This window comes from Brassica napus, chromosome C6 (assembly GCF_020379485.1).
Source record: "Brassica napus cultivar Da-Ae chromosome C6, Da-Ae, whole genome shotgun sequence".
Taxonomy (NCBI): domain Eukaryota; kingdom Viridiplantae; phylum Streptophyta; class Magnoliopsida; order Brassicales; family Brassicaceae; genus Brassica; species Brassica napus.
In genome coordinates this window covers 17053154-17075329 of record NC_063449.1, presented here as the reverse complement: position 1 = coordinate 17075329, position 22176 = coordinate 17053154, and the positions used below count along the sequence as shown (strand labels likewise).

At 30.9% G+C, this 22176-nt stretch overlaps 2 protein-coding genes across 2 annotated transcripts; both read left to right on the top strand.

Moving 5' to 3' along the window:
• The first annotated feature begins 10792 nt into the window (after positions 1-10792).
• Positions 10793-13547, top strand: LOC106431999 (putative ubiquitin-conjugating enzyme E2 38). The gene is made up of 7 exons (XM_013872837.3): positions 10793-11495; positions 11678-12070; positions 12161-12224; positions 12294-12433; positions 12523-12834; positions 12911-13209; positions 13414-13547. Exons 1-7 carry the CDS (start codon positions 11424-11426, stop codon positions 13520-13522), a joined length of 1389 nt encoding a protein of 462 aa, XP_013728291.2. The 5' UTR covers positions 10793-11423; the 3' UTR covers positions 13523-13547.
• A 1457-nt stretch (positions 13548-15004) lies between these two features.
• Positions 15005-18664, top strand: LOC106382100 (3-deoxy-manno-octulosonate cytidylyltransferase, mitochondrial). Its single transcript, XM_048760677.1, is given in 7 exon segments — positions 15005-17215; positions 17310-17511; positions 17592-17856; positions 18018-18069; positions 18139-18249; positions 18418-18483; positions 18485-18664. Coding segments are annotated over 7 exon segments (936 nt in total). The 5' UTR covers positions 15005-17002; the 3' UTR covers positions 18512-18664.
• The last annotated feature ends 3512 nt before the right edge of the window (positions 18665-22176 follow it).

Sequence of the window (22176 nt, the reverse complement as noted above, 5' to 3'; positions counted from 1 at the left end):
TTCAGAAAAAAAACTATATCCGTAAATCTGGGAAGAAGGTCATTAAAACCCCTAAATATTTTAAACTAAATTTTAACCCGCACGTTTGTGCGGATATTTTTTTATTTTATAAATGTATTTGATATTATAATAATTTTTAAAATATATAATTTTTATTTTAGTATTATATTGTGTAACTCTATAATATTATTATTTATATTTATTATTCGGCGTTATTAATATATAGTGATTTGTTTAGTACATTTTACTTTATTATTAATTTTTATTACTTATTAATATATTTTCGAGTTAGGAAAAATAAAATAACAATATGAAATACTCAAATAAATAACCTCCTTCAAAATATGTGTTTTCTTTAATTTATACATTTTGCTATAATACATTTTAAAATTTATTTATATTATAGAAAAGAAATATGTTTAAGATAATTTATATTTACATGTTGTGTTTTAGAAAATATACTTTAACATATATTATTTTAGTATTTTACAGGATTTTATAAGTAGAAACATTGTTTTGTTTAAATAATATAGCCCTATTATTTTAGTAAATTTTGTACATAGTATCACCTATCATATTATTTTAGAAACTTTTATTGGTATATGATAATTCTGGATATTATAATATTAATTTGTATTTTCATTTTTCATAAAGATTTCAAAATATTAGATTACTTTAATTTTTTCAACATGTATAGTTTGTTTTTTCGTGGTTCATTTCAAAAAGTTATTCTTTATTATCAATGATTTTATCTTTTGTAAAATTTGAAATATTATCATTTTGAGATTGAATATTTATTTTTAAAATTTTATTTATTTTCAAGAAAACTTTGAAAAATACACTACTATTTTTGAGTTTAGAAGATTACATGAATTATGAATTTGTTTTTGTTATTACATTAATACATTATTTTATAAAACAAATATTTGAATTTTTGGTAATAGTTTCTAAATGTTTTCAACATATTCCTTATAATTGAAATAAATAATAATTTATCATTAAAATTGGATTTGTCATTAATATTTTAAATAAATTACTAAAATTTCATAGTTTTCTTACACCATATTTTAAAAATATTATATGAACTAAAGGTTATTATATACTATTATATTTTGTTGATATAAATAAAAGATAATATATAGTTATAGATATAAAATTTTAACATATGTTAATAAATTTATTTTTATATATAAATATTATATAGTTTACAAATTTTAACTCATTTTAATGATAAGTGATAATTTATTTAAATGAAACAATTTAAAGAATTATAGAATTTACCTATTTAATATAATTTTGTCATATTTAATTCATATAACACTTTTATTTTTATATAATTCATAATATAATTATAGAATTTATTAAAAATATATAATTTCTATTTTCTTATTCTATAATAAAATTTTAGTTAACCTTGATTTAAAACAATAATATATTACTAATTACGAAATTAATTAAAATGTTATTTTATAAAAATATTTTAAATTTTAAATAAAATTTTGTTAGCTTCTTTCTCAAAAATTTTTGTTATAACTAAAAATAATAAAATTCAAATTTATAGTTTGTTTATTATTAATGTAAATAATCAAATATATCATATTAACTAATTCTTTAAATGGTCTTACTATGACTTGTTAATGGTGATAAAAATTGGACCTTAAGTTAATAGATTAGATTAGAAACTTACCTAAATATCCTAAATTTACTCATATGTGATATTTTCATAACAGAAACAAATAAACAATATTCATATAAACAATATCATTCCTAAGAAAATATATGAATATTAAGAAAATATACATATAAATATGGGAAATACACTAGGATATCACTAAAAAAGTTTATGCTACAAATATAGATTCTAGGGATCAGAATGACCAAAATGTTTAATTAAAGAGGTAAATATACATTTATACCCCTAGGGTTAACTAATCCAAACCTTAGGTTTAGAGTTAATTGGTGAAATTTAGGATTGAGATTTAAAATTTTATAAAATAAAAAATAAATATTAAAAATTTAAAAATAAAAATTTTAAAAATAGTTTCAAAAAATAAAATAAAAATTCAATTTTTTTTTTAAAAAAAATTATAAAAAAGTACGAATTTAAAAACATATAATCTAAAACTATTAAAAAAATTATTTATTTTATTTATTTATGTTATTTATTATTTTTATATATATCTAGGGTATTAGGGTCTTTTTATCTATTAAACATTTTGGTCATTTTCCTCCTTGTGGTCTATTTTTGTGATCAAAACTTGAAAATTGTCTATTTAGGAGAATTGCCCTATAAATATATTTCCATTATGCTATTATTTTTTTATTGTTAACATATATATATATATATCAGTAATTAATTTTAAAATTAAACTATTAATATGATGTTAAAATTAGTTGAAGAAATATAAGTCTATTAATGGATGCTGAGCTGATTAACATTAATTGAAAAAAGTTTGAAACATATACAAATGCAAAACATATGTCAAGAAGAACATAAATCGATAGCTCCAACAAATGAGATATGGCAAGTATAGTTCTAAATTATGAATCTTGCTTTAAAGCATCGATGCTTTAATATAGGATAACAGTTATTAGCAAATATTAAGGTATATATTTAATATTCATAGATTAAGGATACGTAGAAATAATATAAATGTTAATTAACAGATAAGTTCCAACATTTTCGATAGGTCCAAAAAAAAATCATGCCAAGGTAATTTTCAAATATGACTCTCTTTTAATAGATTAGATTAGCCAAACTAACCACGAAAATTTTTCAGCTCTAAAAACCTTGAAGTTTAAGTTGATTGGGCTAATTTCAACTTTAAAAAATTCAACGTGAACAATGATGTTAACTTATCAAAAAATTCGTTAGCCTCTTTTTCCAAAACTCAATTTTAGATACCCTAAATTTATTACTCCCTCCCTCCGTTCCCAAAAGTAAGATGTTTTAGATTTTTTACTTGTACCACAAAGATAGATTTTTTTATATGTTTAAGGTAATTTTTATATTTTTAAGAAACATTAAATGAAAATATTTGAATTGATTAAATTTTATTGATGAAAAATTATTGGAAAATTTTATTATATAAATTTTGGTTCTTCAAAGTTGCTAATTAACATGACGATGACACATGACAATTAAAAATTTAAGATGATGACATGTGTTAAAATCTATCATAATTAATAATATAAATATAATAAGATAATAACACAAAAAAAATTATTTAATGGTAATTTTCTCTTTTTAAAAATACTAAACAAAGATAATAATAGCAAAAGATTATTTGATGGTTTTTAGTTGACAATAATTTCCTTTTTACAATTCCTAAACAAAATATATGTATAATAATTTACTTAATAATAATTTTCCTTTTGTAAAATCATTTTTAAATACTAAATAAAGATAATAGCAAAAGATTATTTGATAGTTTTTTTAGTTGACGATAATTTCATATTTCTAATTTTGTTTTCCTTTTTACAATTCCTAATAAAATATGTAAGATAATTTACTTAATTCTAATTTTCGTTTTCTAAAAAAAAGTATAATTGTGAAAATTTGTTTGATAGTAGTTATCCATTTATAAAATCCTCTACAAGACAAAATTGTTAAAGAGTGTTTAATTGTAGTTTTATTTTTTTTCTTCAAATCTAAAAAAATGTAAAATAAGTATTTCAAATATTTTCATATAATAATAGACTATATTATTTAAATAGTAAATTTTCTGTTTAAGAAATCATAATCCAAAATGGATTACAATTTTTTTTTGTAACTGAAAGGATTACAATTATTCACATCTATATATAAGATTAAATTCTCCTATATTTTGTCACCAAACATACTTGATTTCTTATTATATAAAGTTTGGTTCTTCAAAGTTGCTAATTAACATGACGATGACACATGGCAATTAAAAATTTAAGATGATGACATGTGTTAAAATCTATCATAATTAATAATATAAATATAATAAGATAATAACGCAAAAAAATTGTTTAATGGTAATTTTCCCTTTTTTAAAATACTAAACAAAGATAATAATAGCAAAAAATTATTTGATGGTTTTTAGTTGACAAGAATTTCCTTTTTACAATTCCTAAACAAAATATATGTTTAATAATTTACTTAATAATAATTTTCCTTTTGTAAAATCATTTTTAAATACTAAATAAATATAATAGCAAAAGATTATTTGATAGTTTTTTTAGTTGACGATAATTTCATTTTTCTAATTTTGTTTCCTTTTTACAATTCCTAATAAAATATGTAAGATAATTTACTTAATTCTAATTTTTGTTTTCTAAAAAAAAGTATAATTGTGAAAATTTGTTTGATAGTAATTATCCGTTTATAAAACCCTCTACAAGACAAAATTGTTAAAGAGTGTTTAATTATAGTTTTATTTTTTTTCTTCAAATCTAAAAAAAAATTAAAATCAGTATTTCAAATATGTTCATATAATAATAGACTCTATTATTTAAATAGTAAATTTTCTGTTTAAGAAATCATAATCCAAAAAGGATTACAATTTTTTTTGTAACTGAAAGGATTACAGTTATTCACATCTATATATAAGATTAAATTCTCCTATATTTTGTCACCAAACATAATTGCTTAATATATCATAATTAATAATATAAGTATAATAAGATAATAATGCAAGAATTATTTAATAGTAATTTTCATTTTTTAAAATCCTAAACAAAGTTAATAGCAAAAGATTATTTGATAGTTTTTAGTTGACAATAATTTTCTTTTTCTATTTTTTTCCTTTTGATAATTCTTAAACAAAACAATATGTATAATAATTTACTTAATACTAATTTTCGTTTTCTATAAAATCATAAAGAAAATATAATTGTAAAAATATGTTTGATAGTAATTATCCTTTTATCAAATCTTCTACAAAATAAAATTGTTAAAGACTGTTTAATTGTATTTTTATTTTTTCTTCAAATCTAAACAAAAATGTAAAACAAGTATTTCAAATATTTTCATATAATAATAAACTTTCTTATTTAAATAGTAAATTTTATGTTTAAGAAATCATAATCCAAAAAGATTACAATTTTTTTTTTGTAATTGAAAGGATTACAACTATTCACATCTATATATAAGATTAAACTCTCATGTATTTTGTCATCAAACATAATTGATTAAAATCAGAAACTCTCTAATACCAGAAAAAAATTAGGTGTGTTTTTTTTATATAGCTTTAAATTTTTTTACCTTTATTCTTACTAGAGAGTAAAGACTGTCACAATTATCATAAAATATGATGTTGTTGTACGTAAGTTACTGACACAATTATGTGTTATTTCTTATAGACGATATAAAATTGGTTTTTTTGTCATAGTAAGTCAATGTCCACATCAATTTGTTATGTTACGTCAACAATGATTGATCAAAACAGTATAAACAGTTTATTATAGTTATGCGAGTTAGATAATAATTTTAAAATCAACAACAATTGTTATGATTTTGATTGTCATCAGAGTTTAGTCAAAAGGTTAACTAGACACGTCTTACAATAACACTATGTTTGAAAAAAGTATATTTAATATTTTCTAACTAAAATTGTTACTTAATTTGCTATCATGCATTATCAAGAAAACAATGAATTCATAAGGTTATTTAACACTAAATCATTTAAAAATATTAAAATGTAGGAAATTTGAAAAAAAAAAATAATGAACGTATAGGAAGGAATATCTCATACTCAATAAAGGTAAACTTTTAAAAAATCTTTTATAACATTTTATTCAAATTGATTTTTTATTATATAGAAAAATACAATCAAGGTTGTGTGCATCATTCTCTTCTTGAAAAGCTTGGAGATAAACTATGTGAAGGAATTATTATCGATATCTTCTATTTATAACGTGCAAAATTGCAGTAAGAACTATAAAGGCTCCGATCATAAATTTCAGATAAGAGTGATTGAGAGAATAACAACTGCATATGTGTGAAACAACCATTACCTCAAATACTCTCTGAAAAAAATTCGATTTCAACTACAAAGATTTTGCTCAACTTAAAGATACAAAAAAATATTAATTAGATGATATATATATATTTTTTTTTGTCGACACTATTAATTAGATGATAATATTCATGCATATATATATATATCTTTTTTTTGTTACAGATGTGTAATTGATATATCAATAATATTAAAAAGCTGATGTTCATAGTCAGACTACACCCGTTCTCTGAAGAGTTACTCTAACCTAATTGTTAAGGAGGTATTTTTCTATAAATAACCGTAGCACTTTTTCTCTATTAATAATTAGTCCAATTCCATTAAGCAATTTCAGTTTTTTTTTTACAAAAACTCTATTCTATATAGTGAAATTGAAATACAAGCAACATTATGAGCTGGACAAGTATAACTATTTGAAGATATATATCGCGCTGTGAAATGTGATAATATTTTTATTATCATGAAAGTCTTTTATCAAGAGATATCAAGGTGTAAATTTTTTATCAGCATCTTCTAAACTAAATTCTAATGAAAAAAATTCGGATGTTTATTTTATTAGGTAACTCTAGTTAGTTGAAGAAAATTTAATATACTATTTTTATTATTTCTATTAGTTTCAGCTATGATGATGGTTGCTTAGTTAAAAATTCTTAAATGAATAATGAATTTTATGAAGCTCAATATTAGTTAATATATATATATATATATATATATTTATGTTAACTTAAATGAGTTAACTATATTTAGTTAACATAAAAAAAATTTAAAAAATTAAGTATTTATTTATATATTTATTAGAATCATAAATTTCATATTCCTAAAACCTACCCCACCCCTCAATTCTAAACCCTTAGTCTAGATTAGTTAACCTTAGGATTATAAGTGCTTTTTTCTTTTTAAAAGTGAGAATAAAAGTGGTATGAAGAATGTAGTATTTTTGGTAATTTCATGTATAATATTGTCACTAACTAGATTGACTTTATTTAGCTTTCAATTTTTTCATTTTAATTTTTACTTTGGTTGAGTTTGGTTTAAATTTTTAGGTATGAGTGTTTTCTCTAGCCTTAAATACAAAATTGATAACAATTTACCTATGCACCATGATTATAAATACAAATACTAATTGGAATTTAAGTATGTAAATGAGTTTGTAATTATAAAATAAATATCTCACAACTTATGCAAACAAAAAAAAAATCTCAATCTATAATAAAATGATTTATTATATTTATGTTTTTACTAAAACATCAAACATAACCCGTTGCAACGCACGGGCCTTATCTAGTGTATAATAAAGTAAAATAAAAATTAAATTATAAATACTTATTGAATTCTTAATAAAGGTGAACATTTTAGAAATAAAAATTTTTACTTTCAGGAACATAAGGAGTATAAAACTAGTTCCCAACTTGGCATACTGATAAGCTGGTGCTTATCTTCGTAACAAGAAGGAGAGAGAAGAGATAAGAGAGAGTATTAATTTGTTAATTGATCATTTGATAAGGTTTTCCATAAGGGACACTCCCCCTTTAATAGAGATGAAATACCAAAACGACATAGCATCATCTAATAATACTTATCCTTTATTCAAACCCTCCTTCTCACAAGGAGTCTCTTCTCACTCTCATGCTTTACTCAGCCACTTCTCTTCTCACTCTCATGCTTTACTCAGCCACTTCTCTTCTTCTGGCTTCTACTCTTCTTCTGCACAAACGCCAATGGAACAGCTAGCTTATCAATACCCCCCCCCCCCCCCCCCCCAAAGAAGACTCAGCTTGTCCTCAAGCTGGAACTCTGGATACTGCTCTGTTATCACCTTGATAGGCTCCCATGTACTCTCAAACTCAGGCAGACCTCTCCATTTGATTAACACCTCCGCTTGTTTGCTTACTTCCGATCTCCTTATGCTCAACACTTCTTCAGGTTCCGTGTTCCACTCAAATGAAGAAGACAGGATCAACGGAAGTTCCTGAACTCTGGCCTACGGCTCAACCGCTTGCTTCAGTTGAGAGACATGAAAGACTGAGTGGATTTGACTATGCGCAGGTAGAGCCAACTTGTAAGCTACTTTTCCCACACGCTTCTCGATGAGATATGGCCCAAAGAACCGAGGTGCCAGCTTCTCTGCCTTACGCATCGCCACCGTTGTTTGTCTATAAGGCCGTAACTTCAGATAGACCCAGTCTCCAACTTCAAACTCAACAGCTCTGCGATGCTTGTTCGCCGAAGCGTGCATTCTCGCTTGCGCTGTCACCAAATTGTCTCGCAACTCCTGCAACAATACATCTCGATTCAGAATCAGCTCCTCTACCTCTGCAGTCGCTGACGGTATATCCCCAAACCTCAACAATCTTGGAGGATCTCTCCCATACAAAGCACGGAACGGTGTGGTATTGAACGAAGAATGGTGTGATGTATTGTACCAATACTCCGCCCAAGGAAGCCACTGACTCCAAGACGAAGGCTTACGCCATGCGAAACACCTCAAATACGCCTCCAAACACCTATTGACCACTTCTGTTTGGCCATCAGATTGCGGATGGTAAGCGGTACTCTTGTGCAATGCAGTTCCCTGACTCTGAAAGAGAGCTGACCAGAATTTGCTCAAGAAGACCTTGTCTCTATCAGATACCATAGTCTCAGGAAACCCATGTAGTTTAATCACCTCTTTCACAAAAACTCCTGCCACAGACTTCGCCGTAAACGGATGCTTCAATGGTATGAAGTGAGCATACTTAGTCAATCTGTCGACCACAACCAATATCACCTCGAACCCCTTTGAACTTGGTAATCCTTCCACAAAATCCAGACTTATATCAGACCAAACCTGCTCCGGTATTGGTAACGGAGAAAGTAACCCCGCCGGCGACAAGGTCGAATACTTGTTCCTCTGACAAACTTCACAAGCCTTTATAAACGCAGTCACATCACTTCTCATCCCTTTCCAATAAACCTCTCTCGCCATTCTCTTAAAAGTTTTAAGAACCCCTTCATGCCCTCCTATCGCACTCGCATGAAATTGGCTCAGCAACGTAGGTATGAAAGGTGAACTGGTGGGAATCACCAAACGTCGATCTTTAAACAGAACACCCTCCTTCACATGATAACCGTCAAACTCTGGTTCACCCTTTCCAACGCCCTTAATGATGGCTTGTAAAGCCTCATCTCGCTCCACTTGCAATGCCAATTCCTCCATATCAATTGACAATGGTGCTGTCAGCTGAAACTCTTTGAACTCAGTGAGCTCTACTCGTCTTGATAGTGCGTCAGCCACTCTATTTTCCTTGCCAGGCCTGTACTCAATCGTGTAATTCAATCCCAACAACTTAGAAGCCCATTTCTGTTGTTCCACCGTGACCGCTTTCTGTTCTAGCAAGTGCCTCAGACTCTTCTGATCAGTTCGAATTGTGAACTGATGCCCCGTCAGATAATGTCTCCATTTGGTGACGCAAACACTATGGCCAGTAGCTCTCTCTCGTAAACCGACTTCACACGACCCTTGCTAGAGAATCCCTTACTGATATACGCGATTGGTCTGTCATCTTGAGATAAAACCGCACCAATGCCAACTCCTGAAGCATCAGTTTCTACTACAAAAGGCTTAGTGAAATTCGGAAGCCTCAATACTGGTAACTTGCACATTGCTTCCTTTAGCTTAGCGAAAGCCTTCTGAGCTGCCTCTGACCAACAAAACCCTTCTTTTTTAAGCAAATCTGTTAGAGGCCGTGCAATCTTTCCATAACTCAATACAAATCTCCGGTAGTATCCAGTCAAGCCAAGAAACCCACGCAAAGCCGTAACATTCTTGGGTACTGCCCAGCTTCTCATTGCTTCTATCTTCTCTGGGTCAGCTGATACTCCTTCTTTTGATATCACATGGCCCAGATAAGCTACCTCCCTCTGTGCAAAGGCACACTTCTTTTCGTTCGCATAGAAGCTGTGTTCCTTCAAGATTTGTAACACAATCTTCAGATGCTTCTGGTGTTCCTTCTCATCACAACTGTATACTAAGATGTCGTCGAAGAACACTAAGACGAACTTCCTCAGATATGGCTTGAATATTTCGTTCATTACAGATTGAAAAGTCGCCGGTGCGTTAGTGAGGCCGAACGGCATCACTAAGAACTCATAATGACCTTCATGCGTCTTGAAAGCTGTCTTACCCACATCACTCTCCTTAACCCTTATCTGGTGGTAACATGACTTGAGGTCTAACTTGGAGAAGATCGACGCTCCTGCTAATTCGTCCAACAACTCTTCAATGACCGGAATTGGGTAACGATCAGGTATCGTGCTCTTGTTAACAGCCCTGTAATCCACGCAGAATCTCACCCCTCCATCTTTCTTCTTCACTAAGAGTACGGGACTCGAAAAGGGACTGATGCTGGGTTGGATTATCCCAGCTTGCAACATCTCCCGCACTAGCTTCTCAATCTCGTTCTTCTGTAGATGGGAGTATCGATAGGGTCGGATATTGATAGGTGAAGTTCCCTCCTGTAATGTGATCGCATGCTCTCGTGTTCTCTTGGGAGGTAAGCCCTGTGGCATGTTGAAGACTGAGTGGTACTTCTTCAACAGCTTCTTGATAGCGGGAATTTCCACTGGAGTTTTATCTGTTACTTCCTCATTATCAAATAAAGCTTGTAACTCCAGCAGATATAACCTGGCTCTGATACCAATGATAAGCTGGTGCTTATCTTCGTAACAAGAAGGAGAGAGAAGAGATAAGAGAGAGTATTAATTTGTTAATTGATCATTTGATAAGGTTTCCATAAGGGACACTCCAGCAGATATAACCTGGCTCTGATACCAATGATAAGCTGGTGCTTATCTTCGTAACAAGAAGGAGAGAGAAGAGATAAGAGAGAGTATTAATTTGTTAATTGATCATTTGATAAAGTTTTCCATAAGGGACACTCCCTCTTTAATAGAGATGAAATACCAAAACAACATAGCATCATCTAATAATACTTATCCTTTATTCAAACCCTCCTTCTCACAAGGAGTCTCTTCTCACTCTCATGCTTTACTCAGCCACTTCTCTTCTTCTGGCTTCTACTCTTCTTCTGCACAAACCCCAATGGAACAGCTAGCTTATCACATACCCAACGACCAAATATCAATGGCCTCTGTCCACGTATGCAAATTGTGAAAAGAAACTGTGTGGTTTTAGATGGGGTCCATGAGCAGAGACCATAGTTGAAGTCTTATTCGACTTTAAACAATAAACTCAAAAATGGAAATTAATAATTAAAAATGTTAAATTTTGTAAAGATTTTTCTTACAAAGAGATTGAGAGAAATCTTTACTCTGTTAGGGTGGTGTGTAGTATATATACTGAGGCACGAGTGAATGTGAAGAGACCCAACAAAGATTATACAATCGCGAGAGGCTTCTCTGTCTAGTTGTGAAACAGAAGAAAGAATCAATCTTTCGTCAATGGAGCCTGACGTGGTGGAGATCGCTCCTCCTCTGTTCCCTTCTGGTTCGAGAACTCGTAAACCTAGAAAGGTTCCATCTTTTCTCTCCTTTTATCGGTTTAACTGTGCTCAATTCTACTGATTTACCTGGAACAAAATGTGAACTTTTTGTCCTCATTACGGCTTCGTTGATTGCGTGATGATCATCTTGTGTGTTTTAGGGTTTATGTGGGTTTTGGTTACTCACGTTTAGGGTGGTTGATCTTGTTGTAGGCTGGAATTCCTGAAGTGATCGATGTGGAACACTATGAGTTTCGCAATGGTGGTCTTGTTAGTAATAACAACAATGCTAACCTTGTCGATAAGAAGAACAAAGGGAAGTCTATACAAGACGGCTCCTTTTATGATCATTTGGCTGATGAAGAAGTGGTGATGTCTACTACTCACCCTTGGGGGTTTCCGAGTTCTAGCAGCAAGAGATCAAGAAGAAGCAGTTCTAGACCTTTTAATCGTGACGCTTCCGCTAGCTCTTCTCGTCCTAGAGCTGCTGTGGAGGTTGTTGTTTCTTCAGCCCAGGCTAACTTTCTGCGGGACTTTAAAAGATTTGACACTGTTGATAATTTCTCACAACATCACTATGCTTCTCAGGGGAACGCTTCAAAGCAGGTGATGGTTATTAACATTCTATAGGATTAATGTTTTACTAATTGTTACTACTTTTGATATTTAGCTGCCTCTCTCTTTTTATCTTATCAGCACTCAAGGACTTGGGTGAAAAAGGTTCAAGCAGACTGGAAGATTCTTGAGAATGATTTGCCAGGTTAGTGTATATACTTATGCAGATCAATGCTTGCTACATTATTCACTTTTTTTTTTTGGTTGCAAACAGAGGCAATATCTGTGAGAGCCTGTGAATCAAGAATGGATCTTATGAGAGCTGTAATTGTTGGAGCAGAGGGGACTCCTTACCATGACGGTGTTTTCTTTTTCGACATTCACTTCCCTGACACCTATCCTTCAGTGCCACCAGTAATGTCCTCAAGAACTACTTTCTCAACATGTCTTCTGTTTTTTTTTTCTTTTCTTCTGATGATGACTTTTGATTTTGTTGGTGACAGATGGTTCATTACCATTCTGGTGGGCTTAGAATCAACCCAAATCTATACAACTGTGGTAAAGTATGCTTGAGTCTTCTCGGTACCTGGAATGGTAACGCTAGGGAGCAATGGCTACCACAGGAGTCCACAATGTTACAGCTTCTCGTCTCAATCCAAGCACTCATCTTGAATCAAAAGCCTTACTTTAACGAACCTGCCTACGGGAGGACCAAGGGGACTCCATCAGGCGAGGCTCATTCCAAATTTTACAGTGAGAACGTATACGTTTTGTCGTTGAGGACAATGGTTTACAGCATGAGAAAACCACCCAAGGTAAAATAATCTAGTAAAAAACTGTGTGTTTCTTGGATTTTTATTATTAAACTGTGCTGTGTGATGAAATGTGCAGCACTTTGAAGAGTTTGTTCGTAGCCATTACTTTGAGCGGGCTCACGATATAGTGAAAGCGAGCAATGCTTATATAGATGGAGCTCCTGTTGGTTCTATAGTTAAAGGCGGTGTTCAAGACATTGAAGAAAGTAGCGAGAGTGGGTCCATGAAGTTTAGGACCGAAGTGGCTACCTTTATGAAGACAGTTGTGGAAGAGTTGGTTAAGTTAGGAGTGAAGGAGCTCGACGATAAACTGAAACCACCACCTAACGCAGAGAGCAGTAACAAGTCAAACTGTAAGAGAAGCAGATCATCGAGGTGAGCCAAGTCCAACTATTTTGTTTCATTAATCATCTCCAAGCAGAAGAAGGAACTCATCTTCTTATGATTTATTACTCATCATTTTAAGTTGATGATTTTTTTTTTTCATTTTCTTTTCCAGTCGTATGTGTTATTAGCATTCAATATCTGATTGATTACTTTTAGATTTTAATTTATTTTATTTTTAATTTCTGTCAACAGGTTGAGTCTTTATATTTATTGTTTTGTTGTTGTTGGTTATTTGGTGGTAACATCAAAAAACTTCTCTCGAATATTGGACGCTACCTCTCATCTAACACGGACGGAGTAGAGAAATCGTGACTCTTTTTTTTCTTTATCGTTTTTTTTATATCTTTACTATGTGAACAAGTGGTTTATAATTATTAATTTAGGTTTTCTTTTTGAAAAAAAAAGAACTAGGTTTTAGTTTTACGTTTATGATTTCATTGACAAAGTAGAGAGATTTCAAATCAAAACACAAGAATTGATTATACTTATAGGTACTAATAATTTGGTTGCTGTTTCTACTTTACTGAGTAACCAGATTTAAAAAGTAGGTGAATGGGAGCTTAACGGTTAGGTTATTTAGGTATTATGTTATATATCTGAAACGATATAAAAAAATTGTGTTCAAATTTATAGGTATTTTTCTGAATATTTCATATATTTTAATATATTTTAAAATACATTTGTGTAGATATTTTTAAAAAGATTTTTAGATTTCAGAATTTTGATATAACTCAATCCGAACCCAATACCGAAATAAAATATATGAACATGATATCGAAAATTTGTTTGTTTTGTTATTTGTCAACCTTATGTTATTTGATTTATAAGTATTTACTTATTTATGTATCTCAAAATTATACGAAACAATTAGGAAGATAATAACACTAACGAACTTAAATATGATCCATATATATTTTTAAATGACAAATAGTCTTTTCGGTTTTGAAAACAACAACGGAACTGATTTTTTTTTTCTTTTATTATATATATATATATAAATATATAGTTTTTAAACCAATATCTTCAAAAATTTACGAGAAAAAGACAAAAATACCATTAAATCAAGTTTTTGTTTCCAAACTAGCAATTAAGGTCAAAAGTCACAAAAATAGCATTTAATGTTTTATCAAAAGTCACAAACTTAGGGTTTAGAGTTAAAGGGTGGGATTTAGGATTTAGGGTTTAGGGTTTAGGGTTTAGGGTTTAGAGTTTAGGGTTTAGGGTTTAGGGTTTAGAGTTTAGGGTTTAGGGTTTAGAGTTGAGAAATGAGGTTTTGGGGATAAGATTTCAAATTTTGAAAAATAAAAAAATTAAAATTTTCAAAAGATAAAATGCTATTTTGGTCATTTTAGTTTTTGAGTGCTATTTTTGTGATATAAACTTAGAAATGTGCTATTTTGGAGATTTGTCCAAATTTTATCACATATTTTGAATTATTAATGGAAAATTATCTTAAATAGATATTTTCAAGTTTTGGTCACAAAATAGATCACAAGGAAGAAAATGACCAAAATGTTTTATTTAATAGGTAAAATGACACTAATACCCTAGGTATATAAAATTTTTTTTTTTTTATATAGTTTTAGTTTATATGTTTTCAAATTCAAACTTTTTTATAAAATTTTTCTTTTTTGAAATTTCTTTTTTTTCGAATTTTTTTTTAATTTTTTTTTTTCAATTTTTTTTTGTAATTCGAAAATACTTTTTGAAACTATTTTTAAAATTTTTTATTTCAAATTTTAAATATTTATTTTTTATTTTATAAAATTTTAAACCTCAATCCCAAATCTCCATCCCTTAACTTTAAATCCTAAAATTTGGATTAGTTAATCCTAGGGGTATAAATGTATATTTACCTCTTTAATAAAATATTTTGATCTTTAGAATTTAAATTTGTGACAAAAACTTTTTGAGTGCTATCGAAGGTATTTCTCGTGATTTATTACTAACTAGTGTTGACCCAGTGCGTAGCACTGAGATAATATAATCAATTTTTTTTGCTGTAAATAAAACCAAATTATATACACATAACTAAAAGTTACATGTATAAAACTTAGCCAAAGAAAATACAAATAAATATAAAAACAGTAAAACATTTATCTTTACAAAATATAAACACATTTATCTATAAAAACATTAACATATTTATCAATTAACCACAAACATATAAGAAAGTTACATTGTTATAAATTCTTTTTTTACAACATTAAAATCTTGTTAAACTTCATTACAGGGGAACATAACGTGTGGTTGGAAGAGACTTATGATGAAGTCTGAACCAATATGCTAACTTGTCTTTCGTTTGTTATAAATTATTTAGTTTTAGATAAAATGGTAGTTTGAAGTTTTCTTAATTTACTTATGTCTTGCTCTTTCTTTCGGTACATTTTTCTTCTTATTAACATGATGTATGCAATATATGTCTTTGGCTTCTTACATCAAGTAATTCATTCAACATCTAAATAATCTTACAAATTAGTTAAATCATTAAAAACAGTAAAAGTCGGCATGTAAACATAATTCTTTGAAAACAAATCAGTCCATAACAATGAAAAATAATTTAAGTAATCAAAATTATTTATACTTTAGTTTGAGAATAGGTGATCTTTACTATTTAATGTATACTGCTATATTTTTAAAATCTAAATTACATAAATGACTAAAACATTGAGTAAATACTAACTGAAATGACATTGCGAAAAATATGTTCCTAATTGACACTTGAACTAAGTAAACCTTACCAGAGTTATTGACACTTACATAATCATAGTCATATTCTTTACTGACACTTACATTATAACCGAAGAAATATGATCATGTGAATTAGCGATGACACTCACATGTGGTTTTGCAGCTCCTTGATGATATAGAGTAACTAATTAATAGCTTAATAGGTAGTCAACCAGAAAGCACAAGTGCGAGATGTTTCTTCTTGTGTAGTTAAGAGCAAAGCAGTCAATGTGGAAAATGGACTTTACATGAGTTCATATTAAGTTATAACGTGGATTTATATCCAAACCAAACATGATTAAAGGTGTAGTTTTCGTGAAGGTGGTGAGTAAGGGAAGGATAATTATCTAGCCGAGTAACATATTTTCCTAATCAAAATGAATTTTATTTTTAGCTATTCTGAACCTGGTTTGAGATCATGTGTATATTGCCATTATCCAAAGAAATATAACCAACCCATGAAAATATGATCAACATAACGTTAAAACTCACCTGAAAACTATAAGTTGAAAATCTAACAACTTTCAAGCTTTTCATCTTCCCTTCTTTCTAGAAAGCTTCAGCTGAAACCGTGGAGTATATGAATAGACCATGGAATCGAGTTGAAGAGAAGTGGAGAGCAGGACCTCTCTTGCGTTACAAACTTACAGACCATGGAGAGCAATGAAAGTTAAAGACTTGACGTGCAGTTTAATCTCTCCCCTATTTGTCAAATTTAGGAGATATAGAAGTATGGGGATGAAGAAATAAGATCGTGGGTCGTGGAATATTTTGAGAAACTGGTGATAGGATGTGTTTTTTTCTAAAAATTATCTTGTTTTAATTGATTATGTTTCTTAAATTTTATAAAATCCAAATGGCAAATTTTGATTTGTTACGTGATTGTGATTTTTATTTTACCTTTGTTTAGAATCAATGTTATTTAGCAAATTGAATCCAATCAAACCGGGCCAGACCGGTCTATTTTTTAAGAGAACAAAGCAAACGAACTCTCCTCTCCCTTCTTCACTGAGAAGTGAGAAGCCTCAACGGAGCAAAGTGAAAGACGCTAATGGCACTCTGTTCTTCATCTTCTCAGAAGACATGGATTGTTCACGGGATCTTGGCTGGAACGGCAATTGCTGCGGCGATTGGCGCACACGCGTATCTGGGTCGATCCAGGAAATTCCGGAGCCGGGTCGTGGGAATCATCCCCGCCCGTTACGCTTCCTCTAGATTCGAGGGCAAGCCCCTCGTGCAAATCCTCGGAAAACCCATGATCCAGGTTCCTCCACTATCTCTGTCTATCTAAAGTAACCACCTTTACGAGTTCTGTTACCTTGTCAATCTGTGGATCTTCCCATTTTTTTTCAAAACAGAGAACTTGGGAGAGGTCTAAGTTAGCCTCTACGCTTGATCACGTTGGTAAATGTGGCTCACGTCTCTAAAAAGATGTCTACTTTATGGATCTAACATCTCTTCTATGATCATCTGTCGTGGCCACCGATGATGAAAGGATCGCGGATTGCTGTCGTGGATTCGGTGCTGATGTCATCATGACTTCAGAGTCTTGCAGAAACGGTCTGTTTACACCATTTTGCTTCAGTCCCCTGTTGTTTTCTTTGCTTTTTTAAGCTCTGCATCGTTTGGTGAATCCGTAGGCACTGAGCGTTGCAACGAAGCACTAGAGAAGCTGGAGAAGGAGTATGATGTGGTTGTTAACATTCAAGGCGATGAACCCCTCTTTGAGCCTGAGATTATTGACGGTGTTGTCAAAGCACTTCAGGTAGCACCTGACGCAGTGTTTAGCACAGCCGTGACATCGTTGAAACCAGAAGACGGGCTTGACCCTAACCGAGTCTAATGTGTTGTAGACAACCGTGGCTATGCTATCTATTTCTCCAGAGGCTTGATTCCTTACAACAAGTAATTTTTCTTTGGTCTTCTGTGTATTGGTAAAATGAACAAGTAGTCTCTTATGTTTTTGTCTTCTGTGTATTGGAAACCTTTAGTGTTCCTATGGTTGTGTATATTATACGCTATGTAACAAGTAATCACTTACGTTTCTTTTTTTTTTTGCGGTTTAGGAGTGGTGGAGTCAATCTAGATTTCCCGTATATGCTTCATCTTGGTATTCAGGTACTGTGAGAGCAGCCCGTTTCTCATATTCTGTTTTATGATCTAACTCTCCATGTTTTGTTGTTTCAGAGCTTTGATTCCAAGTTTCTGAAAGTATATTCGGAGCTTCAACCAACGCCATTGCAGCTAAAAGAGGATCTAGAGCAGCTCAAAGTCCTTGAGAATGGCTACAAGATGAAGGTAACAGAACCCTTTCCAACTATTATGATAAACTCTTTCACCTAAAACTAAACTATTAAACATAATATATATATATCATCATCCCAAAGAATAGACTCTTTACTCGGAGATTATAAGAGAGACTTGTAAGTCAAGGCACTAAGGTTGAATTTTTTGTTGTTGTCACAGGTTATAAAGGTGGACCATGAAGCGCATGGAGTTGATACACCCGAAGATGTTGAAAAGATTGAATCTTTTAATGCGTGAAAGAAACCTGTCCTAGTCCTCAAAAATACACATCTTCCCCTCACATTTTATGCATGAACTCTTTTCCTTTTAATTTTTATTTTTTTATGATATGGTTCTTCCCTGTTTTTTACTCTGTAATTTGAACTGATTCTTGGACCACGAGTTAATTTACACCTATATTTCGTAATCTAATGGTATACTGAAGAAATGTGGAAGCTTGTGTTTGGTACATCGATCCAAGAAAAAATAGTGATTAAGGAGTGAGGGACATGTTGATATTATTATATAATCATTGGCTTATTTCGGAAAACTTGCTAAATGCCTTGAAGGCTGTTTCCTTTATGTGAGAGAGATCTGAGATCTGGAGGATTGGTCATTGACCTTAAAGATGCTTTATAAAAAGAGGTCTTTTGTAAACCTGCAAGAGCAAGTCACACTTAAAGAGAGAGAGAAAGATAATGGAGGAAACTAGCATTTTGTACCGTTTGGTAGCAACCGTAAGTGCTTTGTGTTTTTAGGGTTTAGTAGTGTTGGGATGTGCTCAGAGTCAGATGCCTTGATCAAGACGTATGTGCCTTCACCACGGTCTGATGAGTTGATTGGTTCCGTTAATCTCAAAGGTTTGTGACCTGCACAGGATTTGCAAAATATCACTGTATATATATATGTATCTAGATTTAATGTGTTGTTTGTTTGCATCCATTGTGTTATAGTCCCTTCTATCACTGTAGACGACTGGGATTCACTCGTGTTGGAGTCCAAAGTCACGGTGATGATTATGTTCACAGCTACGTGGTGCGGATCATGTGGTCAAATGAGCCTCATATTAGACCAACTGGACTCAGATTATAGAGGGAGCTTCAAGTTCTACACAGTCGATGTTATCAACGGTCAATTCATCGCAGATCAATACAGTGTACGGGATCTTCCGACCACCACTATCTTCAAAGATGGAGAAAAATATAGCTTCTTTCATTGGACCTCTTTCAGCGAAGAGATTGAAAGAATTCGTCGAGCAATACCTGTAACTCTCTGGACTTGCCTCGAGTCTCTTTATTTGTGTTTGACTGTCATGTGTCTTTTAAGTTATTACTTTTTTTTTGTAGACTTTTTATTACTTATTTCTCAAATTTTTTTTTTTATACTAAAATTCTTTAAACATTAGACGTCACAGGAGAGATACAAGATCGAATATAAAAGCCTGTGGAACATGAAGAAATCCCCGAAAGCAAAAGTCCAAAAAAGGGAGATTTAGTAGGGGTTATTAGTTGTTGTATTTTAATGGATTTGAAAATCCGAACTAAATCTAGTGTTATTGGTTCTATGATTTTCAAATCTGTATTAAAATCATGTGTTATTGGTTTAATGATTCATAAATTCTGTATCAAATCAAGTGTTATTCAATCATACGGATTTACTAATATATTTGATTTTATAATGGATTTGAATGGATTTGTTTGGATTTTTTAGTTAAAAATACAAAGACTCAAATCCGAAGAAAAACTTCCGGATTTGCATATTTTACTTGGATTTACAAATACTATATGGATTTCTAAATCAATCAAAATATATAAACCAATAACACCTCCTTAGGGGATGTATTCAATTTAACATTTGATGTGATTTGATTTTTAATGGGGTTTTAGATGATTTCAATAAGTTGCAGAGATTTAAGTGATTTTTGTTAAACTACTCTAAAATATCACTTAAAATTATGAGATTTGAGTTTAAATTTTTTTAACTAAGAAATCCTACTCAAACACCCTAAAATCACCTGAAAACTTTAAAACTTCACAACTTAAAATATTTTCAATAACAGTGATTTTAGAGTACTTTAAGAAATGTCAAATTCAATAACAGTGGATTTGTCATTTTAATACAAATCAACTGAAACTCTCAGTTGAATACATCCTTCTTTCGTTTCTGAATAAGTGTCACTTTGCCACTTTTCATACAAACTAAGAAAGTAACGGAAATATATGTAAGTTGTTATTAATTACATCTTTTTGACCAATAATATTTGAGATAAATAAAATTATTTATAAAACCAATGCAGTTTGCAATTAATTTTCAGCTGAAAGTAAGTATAATTTGCATCGGAATTGTAAAGTGACATTTTTTTGTGTAACAAGAAAAAAAACTAGAATGACACTTATTATAAAACATAGGGAGTACTAATCAACAACAATAGATTTAGATTTAAAACACGAGATTGATCCTCTAAAAAGAGATAGTGGCACTAGAACTGGGAATGATAAACCAAAAACTACTTGCCACCTTTCCATAGAACCCGGTAACACCGAAGGTGAACTAAAAATCAAAAGCTTGAGCATTTCCCAACCCTAAAGGGATCAACATCAGCCAAAGTAGAAAACAAACAAATGGCATGAATGATAGCAAAAGGCTAATTCAACACCAACACCAGTAGCTACTACCAACCAAAATTTGTAGGACAAAGACCATCACTGCACCTAAGATACAAGTACGAAGGAACTTGAAACACCACTCAGGAAAACGACAGAGAAGACCACCAGGTCTTACACGCAGACCCTCGCTAGACAGCCAAGTGACCTACAAAACAAAGATGCTCATGTCCTCGCAAGAGAAGAACTGAAGATCAAGTTAACTGCTTCGTCAGAAATCAAACCTAAATCCGCAACAGACTAAAGAAAGATCTTGTCCATACCTCCACAGCGAACACCAATCACAAAGGCGAACACAAACAACGAACCTAGACAAGAATCTTGGAAGGAGCAGAAGTACCACAACCACAATCTAGAACCAACTTGCCAAAGCCACTACGCTGAACCAAACTAAAGCAAGAGAAGGGAGTACATCCCACCGTCAATCAATTATATCCGAAACTCCGGCTTCAGCAGAGCGAAGAAGAAGACCACATCTAAACCCTTGAACCTCTCCAACAACCATAGCGCTTCAAACTACAATCTCGAACACCGACTAAACAAAATAGGGCTTTGGATGTGAGACCGGCTCCGATGCTAATGAAGCCATCCGGTCTCCGACAAGATTGACGGCGAAACCCAAGGATTAGAGTTTGACAGCTCTCTACAAATGTTTTTGCTTTAGTCGAAAAAAATTAAAATCCACTTATTTTTCAAAATCTATATTATGTAAAAGTTGAGCCTATAAGCCATTGAAACTGTAAAATCTATACTATTAAAACAGAAGGTTTTTTTTTACGTCCCTTATGTTTTTATATTTACAAATGTGTCATTGGAATATATTTAAACATTAACAAATTAAATTGCTTACAATATCTTGACAAGATCTTTAGAATATTTAAACAAAAATATTCTTTAAATAACTAAATGTCAATATCTTAAAATTTTAAATTTCCTAATATGGTCCGTAAGCTTTTTTTTTTCTTCTATCGGACTTACTTTTTTATTTCCTTTATTTAAATATATATTGTACTCATAATTAACATGATTGGGTGGGTTTTAGATATGATTATAACTTACACATATCAGTTTCTATGATATGAAAATAAATTTGAAACCATAGATGATACTATAGAATATGCTATTAGTTTTTTTACACATTCCAAAATAAGTGTTCAGTTTCTATTCTTAAATCAAAATTGGAAGCAATATGTTTAGAATTTTAATAAAATACAAAATAACATTTCTAATAAATGATTTCTCATCTAACTTAAAAATGGAAGAAAAATTTGAATAT